Source organism: Euprymna scolopes, chromosome 40 (genome assembly GCF_053919585.1).
Source record: "Euprymna scolopes isolate OS-2025 chromosome 40, ASM5391958v1, whole genome shotgun sequence".
Classification (NCBI taxonomy): Eukaryota; Metazoa; Mollusca; class Cephalopoda; order Sepiida; family Sepiolidae; genus Euprymna; species Euprymna scolopes.
The window spans coordinates 71,555,148-71,572,768 of record NC_136521.1 but is presented as its reverse complement, the minus strand read 5'-3'; the positions used below and the strand labels follow the sequence as shown (position 1 = coordinate 71,572,768).

Genomic DNA, 17,621 nt, shown 5'->3' with positions numbered 1-17,621 from the left:
AATGTTTATTGAAATAATCACTCTTCAAATCCTGCAAAAATTGCAAACTTCTGGCCTTGTAACAGAGCGATTATGAGCGCGGTGGAAAATATCAGCGGCTGTAATAAAAAAAAGAAAAGACATATGCAAATTAGGAAGTGTTGCAGAAGCTGGCGTCTGAAGAAAGAGAGAAAAAAAATGGACAGCACATGTTTGAAGGAGAAACAAAGTGGGCATCAAAGAGAATGGGCATGTAAAGACGCAGGCAAGAAATGGCTGTCTACGGCCAGCATGGGGTTGAAGAGGAAAAGTGTATACTGGGCAAGATGGATGATGACGAAAGACTTTTAAGTGGTGTCGAAACAATTATAACGGTAATAAACGTTTGTTTAAAAAGAAAAAATACTGACCTAAATATTTATTTATTTCCAGTTTTATTTTATGAATTACTAAAGTAAAGTGTAATGGCCACGTTATAACCACAGTTGTGTCAACAATTGCAGACTTGGTGTCATCACCACTTGTATCCATTTTAGATGCAATTGCAATTGCATCAGGGAAGTTGTTTATGAAAATTAGGAATAAGTTCAACTCTCGACCCCTGGAATATATCTGCATTGTATTGGTACTGTTTGGATGTACAACTACCTCATTTTGAAAGCAAACCTTCAATGATGTATGTTTGTCCTTAATAAGTTCTCATATGAGGCATTTTTTGTTGTTGACTTCGTAATTAGAGAAATGCTTCCAATGATAAATGAGGTTACCATAAGAATGTCTCCCATTTGTTATTTATGTTTATCTATAAAAATCCATTTTTCATTTTTTGTTTTTTTATTTTTCCGATTTATCTTTTGCCTACCGTTTCCCTTCTTCACATTTTCCATATTTTTGTACTGCAACTCGAGAAGATGAATACCTGTGTCTATTTTGATCTTGCTTTACCTATTTTGAATGTATTGCACCTGGAAAAATTTTTATGCATAACTTAGCCACACGCAACTCCCCCCTGCTTCTGAAAACCAATTCAAAGACAAATTCCACAATTAGTGATGCTCTTTCAAGATAGGACAGGTTCTCATGTGAATTACTTCCCTTGGTTGGAACTCTTCATTAGAACTTTATTACTTCCTGAGAAACGTTACTATTGGCGATGTTAAAATGTGTTATTTTAATTCACAACGCATGTATTAAATCTATACTCCAAACATATCCATCATTAAAACAGAAGGCTAGGACCAAAAGTACAGTTAATACATTTATTACAGTTGACAATTATGAAAAACAAGCAAAGCACATTATAAAAAACAATAAAAGATATTTATTTCTTACTTTATTTTTAAGATAGGAGCATTGCTAACCGGGGGAATCCAGATTATTCATTTTATAGGAGCCCTATGGGAAAGGTTTGACAGCAGCAGATTCATAATTCTCTTTGGTCTCTTTCAAGCACAATCAAGAGAAAACAATCAGCAGTGCTTGGAACTGGTACACTACCAAAATCAGTTCCCTACCACAAAAGAAGAGATTTTAAAAGGAAATATGATTGAGAATATAGTCCAAAACAATTTATTTTGGTTTACCGATTCATGTTTGATATATCTATTTATCTATCATTATATAAAAGGAACTTTGTGTGTGAATTTGTTCCCGATGGACTTGGAAACAACTGGAAATATTTTTTTTAATTCTACACAATGTGTTTGGAAGTGTCCTTACGTAGGTTTTATATTGGGATGCGCGTGATAAGTATCAAAAATCAATAATCGAAAAAATCCAATTAAAGAGGGAAATCTGATTTTGTCCAAAGTTAACACTTTTATATAGCCTAATATCACAAATGCATTTGAGAAATTTTATCACTGCATAAGTAGAAAAGCTCACAAAATCAACAGTAGGTTTTTATAAGACATGTGCATTTAAAATGAATGTTTCTTTTTAGAGCACAATTGAACCATGATACTTGACCTTTGTATGTTTAACTTTAATTCAAGTAATTATGTAAAAATAATTTCATAAAATCAACAATAGATTCTCTACAGTGCAATGTAAATGACAATATATTATGGATTAAGTCACTGTGGGAAGGCATGTGAAACTTTCTCCTGGTACACTACAGAGATGGGGGGGGGGGTCTCTAACTAGAGTAAGCAATCAATCAATTTGATTAAAAAAATGGACGATTTTACAGACTTCGATGATAATAAAAGTATGGGAGGGTGAAACATTTGTTAATCCTTATTCAATCCTGTACAACATCAGGTCTCCTTGCTAATTTGTGTTTAAAAGACCTTTTTTTTTATTAAATCACTTTAATTAATGTTAATATCAATGGCACTATTCATATATATAATATATATATGACAAGTCTATATTCCAAATTTCAAGATGTTGACCATCGTACCTTTGCACAATTCAGCGTACTTAAAAAAATAAAAAGTAACATGGTCAACATCTTGAAGTTTGGAATATAGACTTTTTTATTTATTTATATATACTTTGTAGTTACATTGAGCTTCATAAATTAAAGAACTGGTGTAATTAAAAGGTGAAACATAAATAAACATTATGTACGGCATAATCATGCTGACACACTGGTTCTTGTTTGCTCACCGAAGTTAAGCAACACTGAGCCTGGTCAGTACCGGATAGGTGACCAATTTGGGAATTCTAGGTGCTCTATGTAGGAGGATGTTGACACCTTCCTGCAAGAATTTCAAAAATCTAACATTGTCATCTCCCCTAATGGGTATATATATACGACTGGGGACCACTTGTGAATTTCATACTCTTATGGAACTTCCTCCTTTGAAGGAAGCTGGTTAAACCCCGCATAGGGTTAGCGCCATTTCCATTTTTTTCCATATATATATATATATATATATATATATATATAGAGAGAGAGAGAGAGAGACATACATACATCAAACATTAAATTATTATAAACTACTTAAAAACTACTTATGCAAATTAGGCATTGAAATTCCTGTGTTTAGGTTTTTACTTGCTATGCTATATGACCATATTTCAAAAGATTGTTGTGCTATTGCTTTAAGGCAGCCGGTTTATAGTAATATAGACATACTAAATTAAAAAGAAAATTTTTGCATTAATACATTTTATATAATCCTGAAGTTGTACCATCGATTTTTCAAACACACTGTATAAGTGTCTTTTAGAAGTATTGGTATGATGTGAGTGTTTTTCTTTTTGTCCTTGTTTTGTCGTATAAAATATTGGTAGAGAACACTAGCAATGCTTTTACTATGTTGGTACCATTATGCTTAGAAATACGTCTTTTCTTTCGTTCTCACTCAAATGCTGTATTTCCAAAGCACAGAAGCATTCAGTATAAATCTATATATCAGGTTGACAAAAAAGTTCTTGCGGTTTTTAACTTTTAAATTCCGATGAACATATCTCGGCACAAACAAAAATTTATTGATCAAAATAAGCACCATCAGAATCAAGACACTTTTGCCAACCCAAAACAAGTGTATTTATACTAGATGTAAAAATCTTGCGTTCTGGTGGCGATGAAGTTGCTGTAGGCGTTTTTGATATCGCTTTGGTTTTTGAAGCATTTCTCATGCAGAAAGTTGTCAAGATGCTTGAAAAAGTGGTAGTTGATAGGTGAGAGGTATGGAGAGTATGGCGGATGAGGCAGACTTTCGTAGCCCAATTCGTTCAACTTCTGCAGGGTTAGTTTAGCAAGGTGCAGTTGGGCATTGTTGTGGAGGAGAATTGGGCCTTTTCTGTTGACTAATGCTGGTTGTTGTTGTTGAAGTTTCTGATGCATTTCATCCATTTGTCGACGTTACTTCTCTGCTGTAATGGTTTCGCCTGCATTAAAAAAACTAATGGATGAGACTGGTTGCAGGCAACCAGTCAGAATGACATTCTTTTGGTGCAATTCTAGCTTCAGAAAGTGTTGTTGAGCTTCGTCGGCATCTAATCACTGAGCTGAGCGTTGCCGGTTGTTGTAAAGAATCGGCTTTTCATTGCAAGCACAACCGAGTCAAGAAACGGGTTATCCTTGTTGCATAAAAGAAGGAAAGATGACACTTCATAATGGCGTTTCTTTAGGTTGTTGGTCAATTCATAAAGCACCCATTTATCAAGGTTTTTGTTTTTCTAATCTTTCTCAAGTGGTTGTAAATCGTTGTATATGTTACATGTAATTCAGAAGTAAGTTCTCGAACAGTTGTGCATGGATTGGCTTTGACTAAGGTTCTTAATTGATTGTTGACAGCATCTGATGGCTGACCATTACGCTCAAGACTCTTGTCGTCATTATGAAATTTTTTAAACCACCATTGTGCTGTGTATTCAGTAGTGGTTCCTGAACTGAATATTTCATTGATACCGCAAACTGCTTCAGCAGCTTTTCTGCCTAGCTTGAATTAAAATAAGAAAATTGTGCAAATTTTTTTTTTTTTCATCTTGTATTCAACATTCTGAAAAAAAAAACAGAATTGTTTTAAAACGATTGCAATTTAAACGATTAGATAGAGTGAAAAACACTCTTTAAATGATATATAAAGTAATGGTATTATAATGAAAACTTACTTGAAAATACATCATTTGAAATAAAAATTTTAAATTCTGCAAGAACTTTCTTGTCACCCTAATGATATAAAAAGGCATCCCGTCAATTAGAACAGTATAATTTTAAATACATTTCCAAAAGTGACACAAGTTTTATTGATTTGAAGAATATTTAGCTGACAATTATTTTTTATATTTATTTATTTATTTGCGGACTGCTCTCCTCATCTTCATAGTTGTTTTTTTACCACGTTTCGGCCAATTTGTCCTCTGGCCTCTTTCAGGTGGTTAACTGCAATGGGATAGGAATGCTGAGTCTTATAATTGCTTCCCCAGTAATTACTGCCCATGGTGCAGTGGATAGAGGTGTTGAGTCTTTACGGTTCCAGGTGAGCATTGTCTGAAGACAGTGATTTCAATACTATCAAAAGATTAGTTAGCCAAAACGTGGTGAGACAACAACTATGAAAATGAGGATAACAGTCCACAAATAAATAAATATACAAATTACTAATCTCAAAGGATTCCAAGAAAAAAATAATATATAACTATTTTTTACTCTAACTACCACTAACCTCTATCTCTGTGATAAGGTGCAAAAGAGAGGCTCTTATCTAACAGGTTATGCACTTCCTACCAAACTCTAGTCTCTGTCCCATCACTGCCATGCTGACTTCCTGTGCTTATTTTACAAATACTTACATGGAATGCCCACCAACCAACTCGTTGCATTTGTACTCCCTCAGCATAAATACTCCTGACTCACACAACTATCAGTAAATCTTTCCACTTCACTGTAGAACAGGGGTTCTCAACCTTTGGTGCTTACACCCTCTAGGGTGCAAAATGACATTTCAGCAGGTGTAGGAAAAGTTTAGATAGAAAATAGGCTATTGTTACTTGTTTGTGTTTTTGTTTCCTTTTGCAATGTAATTCTTGCTTTCATTTTAGTGTTAAGTATTGTTATTAAGTAGCTATTAAATACGTGGCTGAATAGATTTAATCCAACCATGTGTTTAAACGTGAATTCAGAAATTGGGGGGGGGGGCGAAATTTCTTGAAGGGTGTGGGTCAAAAGAATGGTTGGGAACCACTGCTGTAGAGTTTCCTAGATGCTAGAAAACTTTCTACTCTAATTGTTTTTTTCTTTGAACTGCTTTGAAACTTTTTCCATACTCTGTTTCCTCAACCGTATCAACATACAGAAATTTAATTGAAATGTGAACAAATGTCTAACTGCACAACTCCCTACTTAGGATGCCCCCTGTAAATCAGGCTCTTAATCACAGTAGTCCCTTCCATCTCAGCAGCAAAATACCTTGTTTCAGGTGAATAATTAAAAAAAAAAAAAAAAAAAAAGGAAACAAAAATTAAAAAGAACATTTTGCAGGTGACATTTTCATGACATTCTAAATGTCTATGTTGTTTATGGCCTCAATTTCCATTGTCAAAAACAGACTTCCATAGTTCTTCATTCAGTTTGCTGGTATTTAACTGCTAATACCAATTGAGAAGCTAATTTCCGATGCTGTGGAGGTCTTCAAACAAAACCTGTCATCAATGCAACAAAATAACCTTTCTTTCTTTTTTTCTACCGTTAAATGATACTTTTACATACCATTTATTTATTGATTGGTGCCCATAACATCAATAATGGCTGCAGTAAAAATGGAAAAATTTGCATTTAAATAAACTAATTAGGAGAACCTGTGGAAATTTCATGGATGCTTTCTTCATTTATCGATCATATATGTAACAATTTTGATTGTCCCTCCTTTAGTTAACATGACAGGATGACAGGAACCCTGCCAATACGTATGTGCGGAATCAAAGGAGGATAGTTTTCCCAAACTCAACAAGAAGCAGATGACAACTAATTTTTTTCAAAGTTTATTCAATTAAATAATTTGAAACTTCATATATAGGGGATTTGATTTGGTCTTTAGCCTTTAATAATAGCTGCTAAGGGGTCAAAAATTAAAAAAAAAAAAAAATAAAATAAAAAAAAGGAACTTTACAGGTGTAAGTTGACTTAAAATGTTCTTGTACGCATGCACAAATATACATTTATATGTGAAAATCGATTAAATTTTAACATTTTCTTATCCATCTGGTGATAGCTGAAACGGTAACACCTTTAGTTGGAGCAATAAATTAGTTGAGAAGAGTTAATGCAATAACTGCTCTGTTGACATGGCATTTCACTTGGATGCTAATATGTCGGGTTTTCTGTAGTCTTTTCTAAGGTTTCTCAAAAAACTGCTTGTTTGCTTGTCCTAAAGAGTTAATTTTTTAAATTCAACCTAACATTTTTCAAAGCTAACTAATGATTACTATGATATTGTCTCATTTACTACCATGCACTCATTAACCCTTATCCTCCAGTGGCCTCCGGGCCTTGATAAGTGATAACTCCAGTATAAAAAAAAAAGGCTGTACTTTCTAAAAGATATGGAAGGCAGAATGAGAGAAGTGGATTTACGGAAAGGATGCAAATGATAAGACACCTGAATGAGACTGAAGAGTATAAAAAAAAAAAAATTCTGAACATACAATCAAAATAAGAACAAAAATCTGGAACATTTGATTGATCTACTAATAATGAAGATTTGGTATCTGAAACCAAAACGCTTCTATTACTTTTATTAATTGTTCTATTGAATTATCCTTTAATGCTAAATTCAGTTTACTATTTCAGACTAATGTACTATGCTTCAATTCTCAATTCAGAAGAGGAGAGATGATGTAGTATCTGTTTTGTTCTTGTGATACCATCCTCCCAGACATTACCTCCTTCATTGTGTAACAAAGCAGTACACTCTTATTGTAACAGAGCATGTATTGGCGTGTATGAGAAAATCAGCAGCCTATGATAGCTGACTAACGAAAATATTACCAGCAGCAGCCATCTTAGCACATAGCAAAAACGGCAGAAAAAGGGCAACACATGGTTGGGCAAAGGTAGCAATTGGGTGTGTTTTGATTCTTGTATGGTGAGAAAGAAAATGCACGCATGGTCGAAAAAGCGGAAAGGCAAGTGACAACAAAGAAACGTGTATGAAAGAGCATTTTGACAGACATGTTTGATATGTGAGTAATATTTTGAAACACAGTGAACTGCGTTGTTGGAAATTACTGGAATAATTCGCCTAAAAAAATGCTGAGTCATATTTTTTGTGTCCTTCTGTGTTTGTTTGTTCCTGCGACGATGCCAGACATGTGGGTCCAAGTGGTTGAAATGTAACAGCCATGTTACATTTGGAGAAGGTAGTGTAGTATATGTTCATCATGATTCTGTTATTTCAAGCATTACTTCCGCCTTTCTTTTGTGAAGTTACTATAGTATCTGTTCTGTGGTCACAGTATCATCTACCTAAGTATTTCCTCTTCCTTTTATGTGTAAGGGAGTTAGTATAGTATCTGTTCTATGGTCTTGGTATTATCCTTTTGTGGGGGCAGTGTAGTATATTTGTTTGTCATGATATTATTCCCCAGGCTATCAAAGATAATCACAATTTGTTTGATATAATTTTTTAAAAGCTAATTCTTTTTCTTTTCAGAAAAGAGAAGTACCTGACTACCTGTGCGGCCGGATAAGTTTTGAGCTGATGCGTGAACCCGTAATCACACCTAGTGGCATTACATATGACAAAAAGGATGTTGTTGAACATCTTCACGTAAGTTACATTTACGATTCTTTCATTTACAACTACAAATTTATACCCATTCTTTGAGCAGTATTGTGCAGTACCTGGGTATATCAATTTCCATCTTGACTAGTTTCTATCACTTTATAGCAAGGATGAAGAAAAATATCTGAAATTTTCTGAGTGTAAGAAAAAAAACGATACAGTTCTTAGTATTTGCATGAGAGAGTAAGTAACTATGATGAATGTATTTGCATATTATTTTTAATAGTAAAAACAAAGTGTTAGAAATTATACTTTTAAGCAAAAATAATTTGATTTGAAATAATGCTAGATACCCTTTATGTTTATAAAAAAAGAATACTTAGTTTTAAAAAAAATATTGATGAAAATATTGATTTTTTTTTCTTTAAATTTATAAACATTTATTCAACTTAAAAAAAACCTTTATACTTATGTAGCATTCAAATTCTTGTATTGCATCATTAAAAACTAAGAATGCAAATAAAAAGCAAATCCTGTATTACCGGGATTACTTAGGCATTAATCTTATGTTTCAGCCGATGTAATCTCTGATCTTCTTCAGTTGTGTCTTGTTGAACTCTAGAATCTCCAGGGAATTTTGAATGGAGAGTAACTTTCTTTCATTCTGTCAGACGTGACCTTGTAGAAATAAAGTAGTTTGTAATTGTATTCTTTGTATTACTTATACTAAGGATTGAACCTTCATCCCCAAAAGACAGTCACTTAGAACTGATTATTATTTAGCATTTATATTTGAAAATTTTTAAAAATTTATAAAACAATTATCCAGTTTAAAAAAATCTTTAAGACTTCTGTGAGATTAAAACTTGAGCATTGAAGTATTAAAACTTGGTATTGAATTATTAAAACTTGGTATTGAACTATTAAAACTTGGTATTGAATTATTAAAACTTGGTATTGAATTATTAAAACTTGGGTATTGAACTATTAAAACTTGGTATTGACACTGTAAAAACTACTGCCTTAGTAATGCATACTCTACTTATTCCTTTTTTCTCAACCAATCACATTTCTATTTTGTATAAACAAGCTCCTAAATCACCATAATTTTAATAGTATATATATTAGAAACAAACAACCATTTTGAATACTAATTTATTCACTAATAAAAATGTGCTATCATTGTTTGCCATGACCGCCCCCTCCTAGAAAATTCCAATTTCATCCGTTTTATGGTAAAAAAAAAATGTTGCATTTTCATTAAAAAAAACAAAAGAATGTTCAACAAAACCGAAAGCAAAATTTTGCAAGCAAAAGAAAAGGGGGGGGGCATGTGGTGGATACAAACTTGCATAAGTTAAGTTCGTAAGCGAACACGTTATCGATCGGTCCACTATGACACAGATGTTATGACAATGCAAATTTATCTTTTTAAAATGAAACAATGAATCGACCGTTCGGGCATGCATGATTAACAAACAGCATCAAAACTAACGTTTTTACCTGACGCCCCCGCCTTCAAACAAAATGACATTTCTACATGAAATAATTGACGATTTTGTCTAATTTTTTTATATTATGTGTCCGAGAGATCGCTCTTTTTAACAGTATCATGTTTGTGCCGCTTCAATGCAGATGATAAAAGTTTTTAGGGGACACACATGATTGAAATTTATATAATAGATAAGCTAAAGTTAATTTCCTCTTACTTAATTAAAAATTGGTTGCGAACAGACAGTCTCAAGGAGATTCACTTAGATCCCTACATTATCTCTCAATCTCTCTGATGCGAACTGCCAAAAACTCTGTTCCAATCCTCAGCATGTGATCATTTCTTATGTAATCATCAGCACCTGCTTCTAGTGTGTATGGTGGGAATGGAGTTGACCCAACACCTCACTTACTGGGTGCACTGTGGTCATATCCATTTGCCGCCAGGCCATCCTAATATGTAATGAGTATCCAAAAAGTCATGGAAGGGTTTTGAACTTAAATAGATTTTTTATTTTTGATGATACCTTTCTGTAATTTCAACACAATCTGACTAAAATATTGGGAAATTAAAAAAAAAAAAAAAATGCAAAATTCAAGCAGTCTTTATTCCTGACAGATAAAGTCTTTTAAATGTTGCCCCTTTTCAGCTTTGCATATTTGTGCTCTTTCCAAAACATTATTCATGACAGATTGCAGAATCTCTGGATTGCGATTTAACTCCCTTATTTCGTTCCGGATATTTTTCTTCAATTTTTGTAAGGTTTGGGGTTTGTTAACAGACTTTCTTTAAGATATCCCCAGATTCTGTGTGTATATTTTTATTAATATCATTTTCGACCGGTGTAGAGCATTTCTTGCACTCTCCCATTCCAAATTTTAATAGTATTTTGTCAATGTATCTTGATTGAGTCATCGTAACAAGCCCTTTGCTTTGAGTAAATTCTAACCCCAGAAACCAGGATATTTTGCCAAGATCAGTCATTTTGAATCTTTTACTTAATTTGTTCTTAAAATCAGTTAACATTATGTCACAATTTGATGCGATTAAAATATCATCGATCCACAAAACCAAAATCAGTAGTTTATCGTCTTTGTGTTGGGTATATAAACAGGGGTCTACAGCGCATTGTCTGAATTGTTCTTTAATAATATAATCATGAAATACAGTATTTCAACACTGAGCACTTTGCTTTAGACCATATAATGACTTGTTAAGTCGCCACACGCTATTTTTATTTTTCATTATAAATCCCTCTGGAGGGGTAATATAAATTTCACAATCTATTGGGGCATTCAAATAAGCATTTTTTACGTCCATTTGATGAATGTTTAGGTCATATTGTGATGTGATTTGCAGTAAAATTCTGATTGTCGTTAGGTTTGTGAACACCTGGGTAATTTGAGGTTTGGACACAGATTGGAAAATTGGAGATCAAACATTAGTAGAGTGCAGAATTCTTAACAAAATGTAAAATAAATGTATCTAAAAAATATATATTTCGATAGAGAAGTTGATCACTCACATCAATAAATATTAGGATTTCTTTAGTTAATTATTGCACCAAGTGTCAAGCAATTTAAAAAATAATGTTATATGAGTTTAAAGACAGGTTTAGAGCTGATGATCTCTGAGGAAGATTAAATCTGTACGATATAGAAAGATACTAGAGGAGAGAACCATACATACATACATACATTACAACACTGCCTTTTCTGCCCTTTAATACCCAACTGGTTCAGCTTAAAAAATCTTGCAGAATACAACAATAGTGCAAAGGATTGTGTAAAAAAAGCGAGAACGTGTTGTATGACTACATGCTTCAAAGACATGCGAAGAAGAATATGGAGATATGTGCAGAACAGAAGACTTCATTGGTTTGGTCACTTTTGCCATTACTAACCAACAGATTTTTACCCTTGTTAACCAGGTATGTGTGTGCAATATGGTTATGTATGGAAGTGAAATTTGGCCAGAGAGGACTGAGGATATGCGTTGCATGCAGAGAAATGATATGAAAATGATATAATAGATGTGTAATGTGAATCTTAAAGACAAACTTAGATCTTATAATCTCAAAATAAGATAAATTTGGACAATATAGGGAGATGTGTGCAGAACACAAAATTTTGATGGTTTGATCACACTGAAAGAATGAATGGGTTATTGGATTAATAGATGTAGAACAGTTAAGGTATCAAGATCAATTGGTAAAGGAATGCTAATGATTTTACCTTCCGGAGAAGAAGCGTTTTGTTCGTTTAGAATAATTAAGAGTTGGTTTGCATTTAACAACTCTTAAGATAACTTGAAAAAATTACCCAAGTTACACAAATGTCCAGGGACCCAAGTGTCCCTTCATCAAACTATTTGTATACAAAACAGACATATTCTTTCAATATAAAATGACCTCACCATGGTTTACATCATATAAAGCCTAACAAACATCTAATCTGGTATATAAATTGCTGTTGACACTAATGACAAATATAATCTGCAATAATCCATCACCAGATAAAATCTGATCTTCTATGATTTGATCCGGTTTCATTTGAAAGCGATCCTACAGAATCCATTAACTTTCACAAGAGTTAGTCGGATGAACAAATGAAAGAAATGAAAGAAAATTGTAAAATTTCTCAATTTTCCAATTACGACATCTTATTTTCAAGGTGACATTTTCTTGGCAGCAGGATTTTTGAGGTGTAGAGGCCACCAGTAATTCATGGGATGATGGATATTTCTAATGTGTTTTATAAATATTCATAATCAGATTCTATGCATATCAAGCCACTGACTAGCTAGAACTATGCCAATTTTGTTTAAGTGTTGAGTTATGGCATCTTTGACTAAAAGATTCTCCATGCAAAATTGAGTATTGACCTAATGAATACGATAGCAGACTATCCAATCAGCGACATTAATTTCAAATCCAATTAAATCTATGAAGCAAAAATATTAGATGATTTAATTGAAACCTTCAAAATAATTCCTTTTTTAACCATGGTAGACATTTTTTTATATTTTTCCTGTAAACATGCACTTGACAGTTGCATGTTTAGTGAGCTGCATAGTTGCAATGCAGATGAATAATAGATGCTGCAAATGAAAATATTTAACTAAGAGAAGAGAATTCACCCAGAATTTGGGGTTTCACCATCTAGAATTCGATTTGCTCATTTGAGAAAATAATGTCTCTACAGATGGGAGGTTCCCTGCTGTGGTTATGATCTACTTGAGTTTTTCTAAAAATAATGTCTGGAAAGATAGAGGTTTTTGATGTTCATAGATTGGTAGCTTATTAGCCTTTTCAAGTACATAGATGGCCCCAGAGTTATTCATATATATTCTGGGATAGGGGAGTTGCTTGGCACTCTAGTCGTCTGATGGTCAGTTGTTTTTCTGAGCATCTCATATTCAGTTGAGGTTTGTGTGACTCTCCCAAGAAAAATGGGCCATTGTGTTCAGTTAGACTTGTGTTTTGATTTGGTCGGGCAAAGAATTCAGATTCGCAAGTTTATTGTTTAATAGAAAGAACTTGTACCACTGTAACTTCTTAAAAAAAAAAAAGAAACCCTTGTTTTAAACTGGAGTTGTAATTTTCTTTGTAGTGAAAATTTTCTCTTACAATACTAAGTGAGACCATACAGTTGATACTGAAACTTGTGTCAAAATCAAGCAACGATATATTGGATCATTCATATTATTTGGATTCATCAGACTACTGTTCTCATTTTGAGCATGATCTTCACAACATTGCAGTCGATGTAACCTCCAACCTTCTTCAGGTGTATCTTGTTGAACTCAGGAATTTGAACAGAATTTCAAACGGAAGTCTTTATTTACTTCACAGGGGGTAGCATACTCTTGTTCTGTTAGCCATGAGTGGATACAGATCCTAAGTAATTCGCAGTAGTATTTTTCGGTTGCCCACACTGAGAATTGAACTTTCAGTCGCCAGGCAAATATCACTTTACCCTACAAGGACCCATGACGCAGTGGTTAGAATACTTGGAAAAATCAATTGTAAAAAAAAAAAATATTAACCTCTATAGTTCGGTCTTTTATCCCAAATCATTGCCACACTTTGATTACAATCCTATTCAGCTTCCTTTGTGTACCTAGGTGAAAAACTTCCTCTCTTTTATTCTGCTTATAAACTTATTTTGTCTGTTTTTGTTATATATTTTTTCTCATTTTTTTTTGTACTTCCTAACACTTGAGGAGAGGGGAACGTCGATAATATCACAAGATTACCTGTGTTTTGTAAGGATGAACTAGTGTTGCATGGTCCTTTTAAAATAGAGCCACACATGAAGGTTTTTATGAGGACTCCCATTCTGAACTGCAGTTTTCGAAATTAATCACATGTATCAATGTTCTGGGAGAATGTTTCCTTGTTCTAAGAATTAGATTTCCTATCACGTTGTGTCATTTGTGGAGCTACCATTGAAAGAGATGTTCTTTATTTTCTTGCTTCTTTTTCTTTTTTTTCCTCACTTTTTTTCTTTCTGTTTCCATTTCGCTTTCTTTCCTTAGTGTCACCAAAGAGACTTGATTTCTGCAGTTTCTTATGCCAAGAATTCTTTACAAAAGATGAGGAAAATCAGATATGATTAAAATATGAATTGTTAAGAATATTCATATGCAACGTTCTAGGTGGTGGATTAGTCATAACATAAGTATACTTGTAGCTGACTTAATGCATGTTCTACTTAATGATGGTTGAGCAACATTGAATCTGGTCATTACTTAGATGGGAAACACCAATAAAACGAAAACATTTAGTTATGTAATGAAAACATTCTAGTTATGATGGTTTAGCAACATCAAATCTGATCTTTATTTAGAGAACGAACAGAACATCAGAAAAAAAAACACTTATCCTTCAATGTCTGGTCTGCATGAAATTCTCCTTGTTCTAATTAATGGAGATGAAGCAATATCGAATCTGGTCATTACTTGGATGAAATAAAAAGAATAATGAGAAGGAAGTTGTAGTTTGCTTGAAGCATTGTGCATAGTATGAAAGGAATTATGTTTAAAGGCTATATCAATGCGGTTCATGAGAAACACCATGGACACGAGTTAGTATATAAAAGAATACAGTAGAACCCCAGGATATGGCATTAATCCATTCTAGGGTTGGGATCATAAGGTGAAAGCGTCATATGGCGAGGTCTAAGAAAAATTTTATACAGTACAAATTAAAAATTAGTAATAAAATACAGTACAATATATAATACACATGTATATAATCAAATAACATTATAAATAACACCATAAGGCAGGGAAAATACTGTAACCAGGGTCCGGAAAAACATTATATTCCACATTGTAACCTGAAAGAATGTATCCTAGGACCACCATATCTCGGGGTTTTACTGTAATGACAATATAAGAAGGAATTTTCAATAATTTTCAATTATATTACATTTATTTACCAACATAATGTGCCATACAAGATGGTGTTGATGTTCCTAATTTTCGAGAGTAGTATCTCTTCTTCAAAGTAGAAAAGAAAAAGAAACGTATACAACTGATCGCTGAGGCTTTCCCTTATCTGTTTTATTTATTTATTTCTGAAAGTCAGTGTTGCAGTCTGGCTGTCTTTTCTGTGTTCTTTTTCTTTTCTTCTCTAAAGAAGAGATACTACTCCCGAAAATTAGGGACATCAACACTAACCATCTTGTACGGCACATTATGTTGGTAAATAAACGTAATATAATTGAAAATTCTAATATCGTCATTATTCTTTTATAAACTAACTCATGTCCACAGTGCTTCCCACAAACTGCATTAATATAGTCTTCAAACAATTCCTTTAAAAAAACAAATATCAGGAGTGATGATCTGGATGCAACTTCCTTGGAGTGTAAGGAGTTTTAGGTTGGAATCATTGCAAAAATTAACAAGACTCCTTCCCTGAAGACCTTCTGGTATCTGACTCTTCCTTGGATTTTTCTTTCTACTTCAAACAGAAGTTTCTCACGACAATAATGGATTTCTACAAAAATTCAGAAAAGCCAATATAATTAAAATATGAATTGTTAAGAATATTTAAGCTAAACGCCCAAGGTAGTGGATTATTCATAAAATATGATTGAATAAGATTTATTGACTTCTCTGTTATTATTCTCTTTTGCCGGTGGGGAAACAATAATTGATTTTGAAATGTCCGCGGAATAATAGATAGTTTTATTCATAATTTTGCGTTTCATTTTTGTGTTCTTTTATTTTATTTATTATTTTTTTAAAGAAACATTTTTTTTAAGTGTTGATGTCATAAAACATTGAAATTGAATTATTTTGCCTGGTTCGATTATGCTGATTCCGTTCAATGGCCCCACCACAGAATAACAAGAAGTGATCATGATTATCTAAATGGACACCATCATGGACTATGGAAGTGACTATGCATAGTTCAAATCCTATCTGTTCTACTGCCTTCAATTACATATTTAATTTACTTTCTTAGTTTTTTAGCTAGGAACTAAGTGTAGTATCTGTCCTGATATATCACCTCAACATTTCTATCTTTGGTCAGTGAAGGAGAAATCCTTCAAATCTAAGGAAATGTTAATCGGTTCCTCGACAAAGGAAGGATTGTTGGTTCCCCCAACAAAGGAGGGATTAGAGCTAGAAATTCACTCCCGTTCTTCTGTTCATACTTTTCTCAATGACCACGCCTTGGACTTTTTTAAAATTTTGCACAAACAGTAGTCATGGTGAAAGTAAATTTTGCCAGAACATGTTTCCGGGATAACTCTGGTTTCCCCCTCCCCTAGGGGGCATTATAGAGGTAAAATTGCCCTCAAATTGTTCACTTGTGAAGGGGGACCCCGTATGCTTGGCTTGTTTTTTGTTCCAATCCAAAATTGAAGACAACCCCCACAATATTATCATACCACCTTTGTTCAAACAAAAACATATTTATCAAAGTAGTCTGGTCAATGCAGTTTCAGAATACATCTGCTTATGCGGAAGCAGTCTTATCTTAAAAGAGTTTGTGACATGTTTCCATTCTATAAATGTCTCGCGTGTATGCTGACCCAATATTATATTGTTAAACAGAATAGATACTACAGTTTGATCCTAGCTGAAGGTCAAGAAACTTTATTTTAGTTTGAGTTTCACGTCTGACACAATGGTGACATCAAATTAATTTTTTATTTATTTCTCTTGGGCATTGCATATTTGATGATCAGGCAATCCAATCTTTTATGAAGGCGATTGAGGATGATAATGTATGTTTGAACATAAAATTGCCATAACATATTATTATATAGATTATCAGTAGTACTACTACTGCTGCTGTTGTTTTTGTTAAGTGAATTAGACTTCTACACACAGCGCATGAAGGTTGTCTGGTCTGTGTGAAGTCCTCCTTATTAGTCACAGCTATTTGTTATTCCTGTAAGAGTGGAAGCTTTTATCCCTGATATGCAGATCAACAAGACCCAATGGTTGTATATGAAATCGAGGAAGGTTTGGCCCAAGACATGCAAAGGAATAGTGATTGGATCTGTGCAGAAGCAGATCCAATCACTCTGAATTTGCAGTTCCACACCTGACATGTCCTTGCCTCCCAGATACAAAGGCAGATAACCAGAGGATGATAGATCCTGATGTTTTCTCTGACAATATCTGTCATAAATCTGCAAAACAAATGAATAAAACTGAATGCTTGTTTGATTTTTAGAAAAATTTCAGATTTTGCTTGATCTAATTTTTACATTCATGTAATAATAACATCGTAATGTTTTAATTTTTTAACACCAAAAATATCTTTTCAAAATTGAACATTTTAAAATGGGTTATCTTTTTGATAAATCAGACCATATTATGTTGAACAAGCAAAAAAAAAAAACTGCTCGCCCTCAAGACAGCAGTTAATTTAACTGTAGCTTTCTTTACAGAAAAATAAAGAAAGAATTTTCATTTCACATTTTTGTAATTTGAAGAAAAAC

General features: G+C 33.3%; 1 protein-coding gene across 1 annotated transcript in view; it reads left to right on the top strand.

Moving 5' to 3' along the window:
- The window catches only part of LOC145265640 (E3 ubiquitin-protein ligase CHIP-like), a 243,636-nt gene that overhangs the window by 180,924 nt on the left and 45,091 nt on the right, over window positions 1-17,621 (top strand). The window contains exon 6 of the mRNA XM_080121707.1: window positions 8,088-8,204. Within this exon, the coding sequence (XP_079977833.1) occupies window positions 8,088-8,204 (117 nt within the window). The remainder of the gene's footprint in view (window positions 1-8,087; window positions 8,205-17,621) is intronic.